The sequence below is a fragment of the Drosophila grimshawi genome, unplaced genomic scaffold (genome assembly GCF_018153295.1).
Source record: "Drosophila grimshawi isolate 15287-2541.00 unplaced genomic scaffold, ASM1815329v1 contig_848, whole genome shotgun sequence".
NCBI classification, from domain to species: Eukaryota; Metazoa; Arthropoda; class Insecta; order Diptera; family Drosophilidae; genus Drosophila; species Drosophila grimshawi.
The window spans coordinates 1,795,799-1,809,528 of record NW_025063692.1 but is presented as its reverse complement, the minus strand read 5'-3'; the positions used below and the strand labels follow the sequence as shown (position 1 = coordinate 1,809,528).

Here is a 13,730-nt window from a genome sequence, read left to right as displayed (position 1 = left end):
AATGAATCACTGTGTCGTCATCGATAGCAGCGCGCAATTCGCGTCAATTTAAATTGTATTACTGGGTTTTTTTACTGCTACTTTTTCTTCTTCCTTTTGTTTTCTTTTCGCTATTAAGTTCTTGCTCACACACACACACACACATAGGCACACATGCATGTGCATGCATTTGTGTGCGTATTTGCATATTGTTTATAGCGCGCTCGTCGCTAACCGGCGCATTTAGTTTGATTTAGACTGCAACTGGAGGCGGGCGTTTGAGCTGCGCAAGTCCAGTTTTATCGAGTTGTTATCGTTATTATTATTGTGAATCGATTGCGGGGCTTTATGTCTACAGCAGCTAGCAATGCATTTGTATCTCGAAGATTTACTGCGTCTCTGCAAGATTTGTAAGAAACGAAAAACACTCTAATTCTTGGCCGACAACTAACTAATGATCTCTCTCTCTCTCTCTCTTACTTAGATGACAACATGCAGCGTTTTAACAATAACAGCAACAGCAGCAGCAACAACAACAATAACAATAACAACAGCAGCAACCATAAACGCTGCGCACAGAAATATACCAATGGCAACTTGACAACGGCTGCTGGGCAAAACAGCGCAGCAGCAACAATTGCCAACAGTTATCAGCAACAGCAACAGCAGCAGCAGCAAAACAACAACAGCAACAACAAATCGGTACGCAAGACACGCTACAACAACAACAACAACAAGCGTCAGGATGTCGCCGCCTACAACATGCAAAAGCGCACAAATGCGACTGTCTCGGATTCGACCTGGCATCGTTTTGTCACTTCTTCATGCATCGAAGGTAAGTGCCACACGTGCCACACGAGCCACACATGCAACATACCCCACACTCCACTGAAAGCATCAGCAGAAAAACACTCGCTGATTCATTTAGTTAGCAGTGCTTATAAAATTCCGCGCAAATCGCTGGCAGTGATTCATCCACTCACAGTCGGAGTTCGCGCAACAACGTCTTAATCAGATTTTGGCCGACCAACCGTTATTAGCTGGCGTCCAGAAATGGTATCGCACACACATCCAGACACCCGCACATACTGAGAACTCTTTTCGCCATATTTGTAGATTCAATCAGTTCCAAAAATAGGCAAGCGGGTCTATCTTGGACACGCCGCAGATTAAATACCCTTGCCAACCACAGTCCAGCCGATTGTTCCTAGTCGTATTATCTATATATATATATATGTGTGTGTGTGCATTAGCACAACTTAATTATGCCACTCTCTGCAAGAGAGTAGTAAAAGCACTCACTTTAATTAGGGGCATTAGGTGGCCAACTTGTTATCTGGGCCAGCAGCAGCTGTTGGCCACAGTGGCCCACATTATACACAGATATACAGATACTGTTAACCGGAATGATTTAATGAAAGATATCAAATAGAAGAACGAACAATAAAAAACAATATATTTATAAAAATAGAACTGATTTCAACATCGAAAAAGTTGTAAAAATATATTGGAATTATTTGGCACATAATCAGTGAGGGGAATCCTAAGTTGATAAGACATGTGATGAACTACATTTGGTATTTTTCCAATGGTCAATGGAAAAAACTACAAATGCCACAAAAAAAAAGAAAAAGAAAAAGAAACAATCTCTTTTTGTATCTTAACAACAATTTATAAACAATATAAAATGTATCTGTTTAAGTAGAACAGATTGTTTGCTATTTGCTCGTTGAGCAATAAAAGCAGGCAGCTGCTTCCCTTTCGATTACTTAGCAGAGCCTAAAATTCGTGTTTACGACAACTTAAGATGAATGACGCGCATAATATCATAAAAATAATCTTTAGGAAGTTTCTCATGAACTCGATTTACTTGAAGCCCATTTCCTAGAAAGGCTGCTCATTGGCGGGAGAAGTGCGAAGAATACTTTAACTTTGCTTAACTGTTAGCCAAACAATGCAACGCACAACAGATTTTCACAAACATACAGCTCAGGAATATATATAGATATATACATGTTTATATGGCTGGCCATAGGAATCACAATCAAAGCACAATAAAAACAACAATCAACAATGAAAATTAAAAACGCAATTTCGAACCTCACCCAATCGTTTTCGAGTTATTTGCCCAGTTCTTATCTAATTCGCCACGGAGCCGCTTGTGAGCCGTGTTATCGGAACAATAACAATGATTCCGTGAAGAGCCCTTTAGCGCCTACTTCCCCCCAGCCCCCCCACTCCGTACTTGGCTCACAGAAATTTTAATTATTATATACATTTCGAAATTTTGAAGTGAATGATTCGCTTATCACAATTGAAGTATAAAGTTTATAGGCAAAACACAAAATATAAACAAAGTATTCAACGAAATGCCAGTTGCTACTTAAGATACTTAATAAGTAGGAAATAGGATGTTCCATTGAGAGACCTTTGCGTGCACTTGACTATGCTGATGATGCACGCACACAAGTATATATACATATAGGTCTCTGAATCGTAAGATTATTTTGAGACCTCGGCATTTCAATTTCAATTGAAATGTGGCCTCATAAATAAGAAAATTGCAGGAAATCTTCGCTTAAGCTTAGCCTAAGTTGCTGCTGCAATCTAAATGAAAGTCGTTGTAGCCAATACACACACACACAACAACAACAACAACAAAAAACAACAACAAACAACAAACTGATTTTTGTTTTGGCTTTCGCTTTCAAAAACGACAAAAAAAAGTGCGAATCAATTAAAAATTCAAAACTCTAAAGACGTCAGAGAATGGCCAAAGAACAGCGAAAAGAAAGAAGCTAAAATCAATAATATAGCCATAAGAAAAAGCAGTCAGAGAGTGCGCGACTACGAGACACCCTGCAATTCATTTGCTGACAGTAATTACTTTAATATGGAAATAAGAGTTGGCTAACAAAGTCTTTTTATTTGGCAGTCGATCAACAATAATTGTTACAGGTGTATTCTCTATTAATGGGCAGGCAATATCTTTACTATCGTTATCGAATATCGATTTGTATCGAATTAATCATCGCAAAAGTGTGATAAGCTTTTATGGGATCCAGCAAGACGGGCTCGACTTTTGCACAACTTCATTATACCCGATTTATGCATGGCTTTGATGGGCACAGGGTATTAAAGACGTTCGCTTCATTAGATAAACAAATAAACAAAAGCGTGATGAGAAAGCACAATCTGAGAGTAAAAGCTAGAGAAACTAGAAATATAAATGCAAGTTGTGACCATTAACTGATTTGCCTTGAACAAAATGTAGTTCGAAATTGATATTTCATAATTTGGTCATCAATTTCGCAGAGTGTGTGCAAAAAATCAATATACGAAATTTGTGTTGCTATTATCTTTAATATATATATTCTCGTAGCTTATCTGCAATCTAGAAATGAGCGCGATACGATACGATTATGATATGATATGGTATGATATGATATTATTATTAACCCAATGATATCAACAGTAAAATGCCTCAACACTCTATTTATATACATATTGATTTAGTATAAGCAGTTTTGATTTATATAGCTGCGATATATATATATATATCTGCTACTTTGTGAGTTGCATATGGCATAGCCGGATGGCCCAAATCTATATCTATCTATTGTAGATATACATTTATTTATACAGCAGACACACACACACACACAGATAGATATAGACAGATATAGACAGACACCCATTCAATACTCTCGTTTTTATTAATATAGATTTGTCTTTTCTTTTTTGAATAGTTAATTTCTCAATTTTGTTTTCATTTCATAAAAACTTTAAAAAAAACTTTCCAGCAACGTTTTTGTTAGTGTTTTTTTCGCATTTATTTATAGCAAAGAACAATAATAACAATAACATTCTAAGACGCAATACGCTCGTAGCAGAATCAGCTGATTAGCGTTTCACATCTCTCGGTTAGCCACAACCCCAACCCAACCTGCCCGTCCACGCCCCACTCCCCACGCCCCATTTGTGCCCGTTCCCCGCCTGAGTCACTGACGGTGTTTCACGTGCCAAGCCAACAATCAGTTTAATATTAGTTTCCCTCTTTTTCATTTTTGTGTAATTTACCTCGCTCTCCCTGGCCTGGTCTGCTCTGGCCTGGCCTGGTCTGGCCTGGCCTGGTCTGGTCAGGTTACATAAGTTGTTCGTTTTGTCATTGATTAGCACTTGGGTCAGCAGCAGCAGCAGCTTTATTATAATTCTATAGATTTGAATTGTTGTTGAAAAGATCACATCTCTGCTGAAAACATACATATATACAAATATATATATTTATATATACAATATTAACTGGAAGTCTCAATTGATCAATTGAACTTTGTTTTTCATTTCGATTTCCTATTTTCTATAAGCAAGCGCAAACTGATTAAGAAGTGTTAACAGCTTCAATTGAATCTGGCTATATATTTTAGATAAGCGATTTTCTTCTCGCTCTTTGCAATATTTACACTTGATTTGCCTATAATTCTCAGACGATGTTTGAGCCATTTTTGGCCAGCATCTGCTTGGCAGACTTGGCACAGAATCGCAGAGCTGCCACTCTCAATTCGAATTATATATTTGGCTTTAGCTCTCTGATTTGATACAATTAGATAAGATTTCAGTAATTATGTTATTTCATTGGTTCGCTTCCGCAAAACTTGACTGCCAATGAATGAAGTCGGCCGATCTGAAATCTGAAATCTGAAATCAACGCTTTATGGTTCACCTTGTTATGTGTGTAATTAAGTCAATGCTGCCTGCGGAGCAATTGTTGCAGCTACTGCACAATTCACGCCTCGCTGCACCGCCTAAGGTTACCCATAGCAAAGGGGGCGGGCGGAGAGGGGTTGGTTCACTGCGGAGGGAGGCAGATGGTGGCGGCGTCTGTGTAATCCGCAGATGGTGCAAAGCGAGCAGAAAAACAACTTGAACTCATTTCGCTTGCCTTTTTCAGTGGCAGCCAGTAGTTGAGGGAATATGTTGTGGCATAACACACACACGCACACACACACACACACACACACACACACACACACACACACACACAGTTGTGCTCTCATCATTAGCCCATTAAGAAGAGGCTAAAAAAGAGCTGATTTCAAGGTTAATAGGTTTGCCCGTCAGCAACAACTGCCAGATAAAGATCACATCATATCATATCTGTATCCAGGGCTAGATCTGCAAAGGGTAAGCATAGCTATATAGATACATACATAGATATAGATATGCATAATCACTTCTTATACAACTGTTGCTTATCAGAAGCGCTGTTTCTGCACTGTTATCTCTGTGTGACTGCTATCTTTGATGTGTATCTATGTCTGCATTGTAGGTGCAACTTCCTATAGGGTCTGCCCAGATCCGGAACTCAAAGTACACGTACACCTGTTCATCTGTTCACCTGTTCACCTGTTGATCTGTGCTTATCTAGCTCGACTGCACTTTGTAGCTTCTCTCGTGCGATTTGGGTGCAGTTATCAATTAGATCGTTGTCATTATCTACACAGATACAAAGTACACATGTATCTATGGATGTACATTCTCCAGTTAATCAGTATTATGACAGGCCAACAACATTACAATTACAGACAATCTTCCAGCCACTCGTCGTTATTCCAATTATAATTATACAAAGTGGAATCGTATCTAATTGTATTTTTGCAATGCCATCTTTAGTGCGGCTCACACTTTATCGAATCGTCTTTTTGGTACTCGGTTTTATACCCTGTAATTGCCTAAAATGTTTACAAGCCATTTATTTTAATAGTTGCATAAGAAATAGAATAGAGTTAGAGAAATAAAGCGATTGAAATTTAGAACAGGAATTCGATACCCAAAACATTTTTAATCGATAAACCCATAGATCATATTAGTAGGGTGTCTGCTAGCCAATCACATCCAGCTCAATTTCTGGGCTGCTGTGCCCAAAATGCATAACAGTTCAAATTTCAAAAGCGAACTCAACTATTTTAGCCAAAGCTCGACACATTGTCACGTATTGCACGCATGGAGCCATCAACTGTGGAAGTGCCTCAAACACATTAGCATAACCATAAAGCCCCAACTAGCAACAGCCAGACATAGTCAGATATATATATATGTATATAGAGTCCAAGAGTTCGTCTCTGCATCCCATTATTTTCATGTGTTTTATTTACTTATTTTTTTTATTTTATAATTATTATTTTTTTATTTATTTTTTTGTTATTTGAGCATTTTTGGCGCTAAGTTTTTTGTTGTTGTTTTTGTTTCTTGCTTTTGGCCAAGGGACAGGAAGTGCCAGGGCCTTGAGAGCAGGACTGAAAGAGAGAGAGAGAGAGCGAGACAGAGACAGAGACAGAGACAGAGACAGAGTTAGTTGTGTGACTTGTTGACACAATTTTGCAACTGAATGGAATTATTAGTGATAAAGCCCAAGCTTTGTGCTGGGCAATGCTAATTTAATCGCCTCAAGCCTCAATTAATTTGGGTCACATTGCGTAGTCGCTGTCTGCTTTGCAACATGCAAACATCTCTCTTTATAATCACTCAGCCCAGCCACCCACTCTCCCCTGCCTGCCTGCCACACGCCTCACATTTCCCTTTGCCAAATTGCATCGCGGTTGCACTCGACATTCTCTCACAAGCTAATTGATTTGGCAAAAGCGAAAAGCGAAAAAAAACACTCTAAGTGCTTATAATCGTGGGATCGAGTGCTTTATTCAGTTTTACTTGTTTTATACTCTGAACCCATTAAAAATTGAGCAAAAGGGTATAAGGATGTTGTGCGAGAGAATGTAACGGACTGAAGAGGAAGGAAAGTATATATTCTATGCTATATATATATATACTCTGATCAGTCGAGTTACTCTAATATCTGATTTCGTATACCACACGCAGTTCAAGTAAAAGTTATCGAATATCGATATTTATCATTTTCCGATAGCAATCAAAAGGACAACTGTCGCTTTCGATAGAGATTTATGATGTTGCTCGAAGTAATAATGATTTCATATTGAGCAAACTACGAGCAGGGTATCTCCAAGTCGAGCTCTCTTTCTCTATTGGCTAGTGCATTGTAGTTTGTTTTAAAAACTTTGGGATTGCCGGCCGCAGTCGCCTTCACACACACCAACGCACACCAACACACACACACACACACACACACACACACACACACACACACACACACCTGATTAGTGGCCTGGCAACGAGAAGTCCACTTGACAACCACAATTAGACGACAAATTTGAGGCGCTTGTGGCCCACATCTTATCGCCGGCAAGCAGCTAAAAACCTGGGCGCCAAAAAAACACAAAAAACAAAAAACAAAACAAAAAAAAGACAGGCTAAACTGAACTGATAACTGGGCAAATCAATGGCAAAGTTTCAGTTTAAAGATCCTCAATTTCAATTTGTGTTTGGCTAGTTGTGAGTTGCAATTAAGTTTGAAGTTCTGATTTATTTTATTATTGTAAAAAGCATTTCACTTGCCATAATTAACTAAAGCTAAAACTGAAACTGAAACCAGCTCAATTTAAAAAATAATTGTTCTCGATTTACGACACTCGTTGGAGTTTATTCCTCTATTTGGATCGGTAAAAAACAAATGCTTAACATATATATTATTTGTATTTACTGGTATGCCTATATATATATATATATATACTTATATGTACATCGATTATCAGCATTTAGATCGCTGAACTTATTATGTATTTCGCTGTGCAATCTTATCAGGGACTTTCAACAATTGCTGTTATTGGTGTTATTGTTGTTGTGGTTGTTGCTGCTGCTCATTGGTCTTGTAACACTCGCAAAATTTTATGCAAATTAAAACTAACAACAACAACAAAAAGCATTGTAAGCTTTATTTAACTTTGACTTTGACATTAATCAGATGCCAGTTTTTGAGAGAACTACTTCAGAGGCCTTCAACCAATGGCATTTCATCTCAGTCATCTCTCTCTCAGTCCACAATGATTTCCATCTTGATTTCAGTTCATCATTACTTCATTAAAGCTGAGGGTCTGAGGGTTTGAGGGTTTCTTATACCCGGTTCTGATTTCAATTCGCCAAACTACTTGGCATGATTTACCTCTTAATAATATTTAGAATAATACAAAAAATAGCTCTATAAATGATGACAAACAAATAATGACGTTCAACCAAACTTGATTCTTAATTATGAACGTAAATTAATATTTAAAAAGTTTAAAAAAATGAAAACATTTCAAGCTTTTTATATATATTTTTTGCTTTTATTTTTATATATGTTTATTTCAAGTTGTTTTTAGTTTTTATAAATTGACAAGTGATATTTGCATTAATTGTCATAACCGAAGAAAGGGCAAAGGCAGGTTAATATGTATTTGATGTATGTATCTATGTACATGATGTATGTATTTATGTATTTATATATATGATGTATGCAGCTCTGTGATTAATTGATGTTGCTAATGCTAATGTCAGCAGCTACACGTGAAACGCACCTCGCATAATTATTATGTTATGTTTACGTTTTAATCATATATATATATATATATATATATGCCTGTATACATATGCATTTTATATGATTTTTCAAGGCTGTTGAAGATTTTGGCGCATGTTTGTGTTTGTGTTTTGTGTGTTTTGTGTGTTGCCAGTGATAAAGCAGCGCGAAACATAAACAGAGACGGGCAGAGACACCGGCGGAGCCAGAGGAGGTGTACATATGTTTGTGGGTTCGGGAAGCTCGTTTATCTAATCAGGGAAAGGGGTGAGGGGTGAGTGGTGAGGGAGGCATGTAGGGGGTGGAGGATGGTGGGGTTTTTGGGGCCAAACAGTTTTCAATGCGTGTTGAAGTACGTGTTGCACATATGTAAACATTAATTGAGGCTCACTCAGCTACTCTGCTTGCCGTTTGCCGCTTGCCGTTTGTCGTTTGTCGTTTGTCGTTTGCTGCTGCCTGCTGGGCAAACGCGGCGTATGCGTGATTTATGTTTTTGTGCGGAGAAATTTGCTTGACATGCAAAGCGAACGATTGAGCTGCTTATTGGCTACCTACCCCCTGCCCCCCCTCCATTCCCCTCTTAATTGGCGATTCAGGTCACGTGCCCAGCAGCAGCAACAGCAGCAGCAGCAGCAACTATGATGCCAAAATTGAGTTCCACATAAGCAATCGGAATGTCCTTCAGTGGCCAGTGCAGAGTCAACAAACTCAAAGTTCGAGCAGTGTATATAGATGTATATACATATATGTATATAGATGTATATATATCGGTGTATATGATTGATGTGCTTGAGGAAATGCGTAGATTTTATCAGGCGTGAAATTGTCTCGGAGAGCGAGAAAACCAAACAAATTGGCAATTGCAAAGAGATGTAACAAATTGTTGTTGTTGTTGTTGTTAGAGAACATCAGCTAATTTATTAATGTAAATGTTATAACAAAATTTGAGTGGCTGAGAAGCAGCTAAGTCAATCAGAGCTGCACGTGTCGTGTGAAATCGGACAACAAATGAGCACGAACCCTGCCCCAACGCCCAAGCCAGCCCTGGTTTTGGCTCTAGCTTTTGCCTGGCAACACAAGCCGGCCTCTCTTACTGTCCCTCTCTCTCTGTGTCTCTCTCTCTGTGTCTCTCTCTCGCTCTCTCTACTGCAGTATCTGGTGTAAAGGCAGCTGATGAGCCACAAAATGCGGAAGTCACAAATTTATTTATAATAATTCCGTTGATAATGAGTAATGCTCGTCTTTTGTAATAATACCAGTCAGCAGGCAGCGCAAAAGCTGTATTTATTTATTTATTTATAATTGTTATTGTTGTTATTGTTGTTGTAGTTGTTGTTGTCAGACATCAAAGTATAGACACAAGCTGCTATCTTAAGCCATGCGTAGACAGTTTCTTGTGTAGACTTTGAACAAATGCAAACATGCCCGACGCACAGCTACCCTAAAAGTTGACTTCATTTCGATGGATATAGATATTTGTATATATATATATATATATATGGCCCATTCATCAAGTCTGTGGATATCTTGAACAAAGTATTACTTAATCAGAACAAGACACAAACGCACAAAACACATTTCAAAATATATAAAAGAAAGCACGTGGCAAGCATTTGATTGCGACCAGCTGATAAAAGCCATCAATAGGCCAGCACACACACACACACACAGATACACACACACACACACACACATTGATTGTGTTATCACCCTTGACAATTGGCAAGCGTAAATTGACGTCAGCCAAATTTACTACAACTCATTGTATAACTGATTTTTGCATAAGAACTAGTTGCCTGAATAATTAGCTTAATCTAGTTATTGGCACTGGAAACGGTTTTGTTCCAAATTAATGTTGACTTGTTAGTTATATTCTATTGCCAAATAAGAATTTCGTTTTATGCGCAAAGAACTCGTTTGCGACTGATGTTTTCAATTCCATTAAAATCCCATTTGAAATGAACAAATGAATTAAATTAATGTTTTTTGTCTTTTTTGTTTTTGTTTTTTGTTTTTATACAGAGAAATATCTGGGTCAACACAATCCCGGCCATCGGAATAGCACCAGCAGCGAGACGACCAGCGAGGACATCAACTCCAGCGACGAGCAGCTGCACAAGCCAATCAAAAGTCAAAGGGCGACCAATTTGAACCACCACAACAACAACAGCAACAGCAACAGCAATGGCAACAGCAATGGCAACGGCAACGGCAACAACAACAGTGGGGGCAACAACAAAGCACGCAACAAGCGACAACAGAAATCGAAGCAATACTTGACAAGCAGCAACAGCAACAGCAGCAGCAGCAGCAGCAACAGCAACAATAGGACAACAGTGGCTGCAACAGCTGCTGCCACCACAATCGAGCAGCAGACCAACAAAGTCAATGTTAATGTTCATGCCAATGTTAACGGTAAGTGCAAGCAGCAGGGCAAGTGGCGCAACAACAACAACAGCAGCAGCAGCAGCAACAGCAGCAACAGCAGCAATATCAGCAGCATCAGCAACAATTGCAATCAGAAGCAGCGACCCAACAGCAGCAGCAGCAATTGCAAAGCAAAGCAAACCAAATGCAACAGCAGCAGCAACCACAGCAACAAACCAAACAGCAACAACAACAGCAACAACAACAAGAGTAGCAGCAGCAGCAGCAACAGCAGCCACAGCAGCAACAACCGCATCAACAACAACCGCAACAACAACAACTGCAGCTCAAACTCCTCCTCGGCGCTGAGCTCCCCAGGCAGCTCACCGGGCAACAGCAGCAGCAGCAGTGGCAACAGCAGCAGCAGCAGTGGCAACAGCAGCATTATCAGCAAGTGGGAGCGACAGAGACAGAATGTTAACTTTCTAGTGCCACCGCTGAGGCAATATGAACGCTTGGCGCTGGACGATAATGCAGTGTTGCAACAGCTGCGCCGCCATCTGATCGATCCGAATCTGTTGCGCGTCTACGGCTATCCGGTGGCAAGTGTTGTTCAGGAGGGCGCCATCGAAATCTTCAAGTGCCTGCCACACATGAGCTTTGCGGCGGCACACGTGATGTCCGTAACGGAGACGGCACTGACCGTCATCAATTGCCACGACGGCCTCAACACGTGCAACTACGAGGAGGCCACCAGCAATGAGACGACACTGAACGGCGCCACTCCACGCGGCACCCCAACCGATTCGGGCAACATATCGCCGCGATCCCTCGACTCCGAGTCCGGCGGCGAATGGAGTGGCAGCGAGTGCGAATCGAGTGCGCCCAGTGCCGATGCCGATGCCGATGCGAACAGCTGCTACGGCCTGCAGTTGTACTGCAACTATACCACAACCACGGGCGCAATGCCAACGGAACGGCGCCTGGCCAAGGAGTGTGTGCGCTGCAAGCGGGACTTCCTCGTCGACGAGCTGAGCGGCCAGTATATGACGCGCGAGGAGTGCAGCTATCATTGGGGCAAGTATCATCGTTGCTACGACGGCAGCAATTGGATCAGTCGCTGGACCTGCTGCAGTGCCACATCGGAGACGGCACGCTGCTGCACACGCAACGAGCTGCACGTGTGGAGCGGCTCAGTGGTCGGTGTGAATGGACCATATCACGACTTTGTCCACACCCGACCGCGCCTCCAGCCCACAACGGCGGCCAGCCAGGCCGTGTATGCGCTGGACTGCGAGATGAGCTACACGGGCCGTGGTCTCGATGTGACCAAAGTGTCGCTGGTGGCGCTCAATGGCCAGCTGGTGTACGAGCACTATGTGCGACCCGATGCCGATATTGTTGACTATAATACACGGTATTCGGGCGTCACTGCCAAGGATCTCAGATCGTCTGGCGTGAAAACGCTGGCCGAGGTGCAGCGCGATCTGCTCGAACTGATCGATGCCGACACCATACTGATCGGTCACGGACTCGATAATGATTTGCGTGCGCTGCGACTGGTGCATCATACGCTGATCGACACATCGATTGCGTTTCCCCATTCGAGCGGCTTTCCATATCGTCGTGCGCTGCGTCACCTGACCAAGACGCATCTGAATCGGGAGATTCAAAGCGGCGACGGGGCGACGGGACACAGCAGCTTCGAGGATTCGCGTGCCTGCATGGAACTGATGCTGTGGCGTGTCCGCTGCGAGCTCGAAGCCGACTCCAGCTGGGACGATTAAAGCACACACGGATCGGATTCGGAATCGGATTCGGATTGGGAATCGCGATCGGGTTCGGGTTCGGTTTCAGGGGTTTTAGCGTGGTTAATGTGCTTTTCATTTCATTTTCTTTTTTTTCTTTTTTTTATTTTGCGTCTTGTGGGCGGGGCCAAGAAGTACTTGTAGTCTGTAAGCTGTTTGCTTAGTTGTAGCTGACTAATTTTAGATATAAATCTACACTTTTTTTTTGTTGCTTTTTTTTGTTGCTTTTTTTTGCTTGTGCGGGGGAGGCGCAACGCAGCGTTCGCCTCCTCTATTCAATCTCAGTGTACGTTCGCTTGGTCTGCCAGCCACCAGCACCAGCAGCAGCACCAGCAGCACAAACATCATCATCGTCATCAGCATCATTCACAACATTTGTGGCAAGGGGAGCGAGCAGCGAACTGAGAGGAAATCCAACAGCAACAACAACAACGATAACAAATAATGACAATTATGTTGCTTATATAGAGCAAAGTCTATTTTTAGCTATACGAAACCTATATATATATATATGTATATATATATATATATAATGATATATATATATATCTATCCAATCGCACAACTATCAATTGTAAGCACGCACACACACACACATAATACATATGTATATATATATGTATGTATATATATATATACACATTTTGTTTTTTTTTTTTCGTTTATTTTTTATTAGTTGATTTCGAAGTAACCACAAGAAAAATGTACTGAAGTTTTAGCTGTGATGTTTTTTTCACTTTCTCACATATTTACAAAAACAAAACAAAAAAAAGAAAAGAAAAGAAAAAAAAAGAAGAATATCGAAAATATATATATCTATGTAGAAATAGATACCGTTTACACTGCGCGACACCTAATCAAAATTGAAATGTTCCAAAAGAAAAGAAGAAAAGAAAAAAGAAATATAAAATGCACAAAAATCACTCCATTTAAACGATTTGCTTGTTTACTGAATTCATTATTATATTAAATGATTATGATTATTATTATTATTATTATTATTTTTCGTCACACTTTGCATAAGATATAAAGTACGAATGAAGCATCTCATATATATGAAGAAAGAGAAATGAATAGTTAAGTTGGATTACTATTTACACACATTTCGA

General features: G+C 40.5%; 1 protein-coding gene across 1 annotated transcript; it reads left to right on the top strand.

Moving 5' to 3' along the window:
* The first annotated feature begins 221 nt into the window (after positions 1-221).
* LOC6569482 (homeobox protein 5) lies at positions 222-13,231 on the top strand. The gene is made up of 4 exons (XM_032741424.1): positions 222-389; positions 464-814; positions 10,469-11,061; positions 11,110-13,231. The coding sequence occupies exons 1-4, from the start codon at positions 347-349 to the stop codon at positions 12,598-12,600; spliced, it is 2,478 nt and encodes an 825-aa protein (XP_032597315.1). The 5' UTR covers positions 222-346; the 3' UTR covers positions 12,601-13,231.
* The last annotated feature ends 499 nt before the right edge of the window (positions 13,232-13,730 follow it).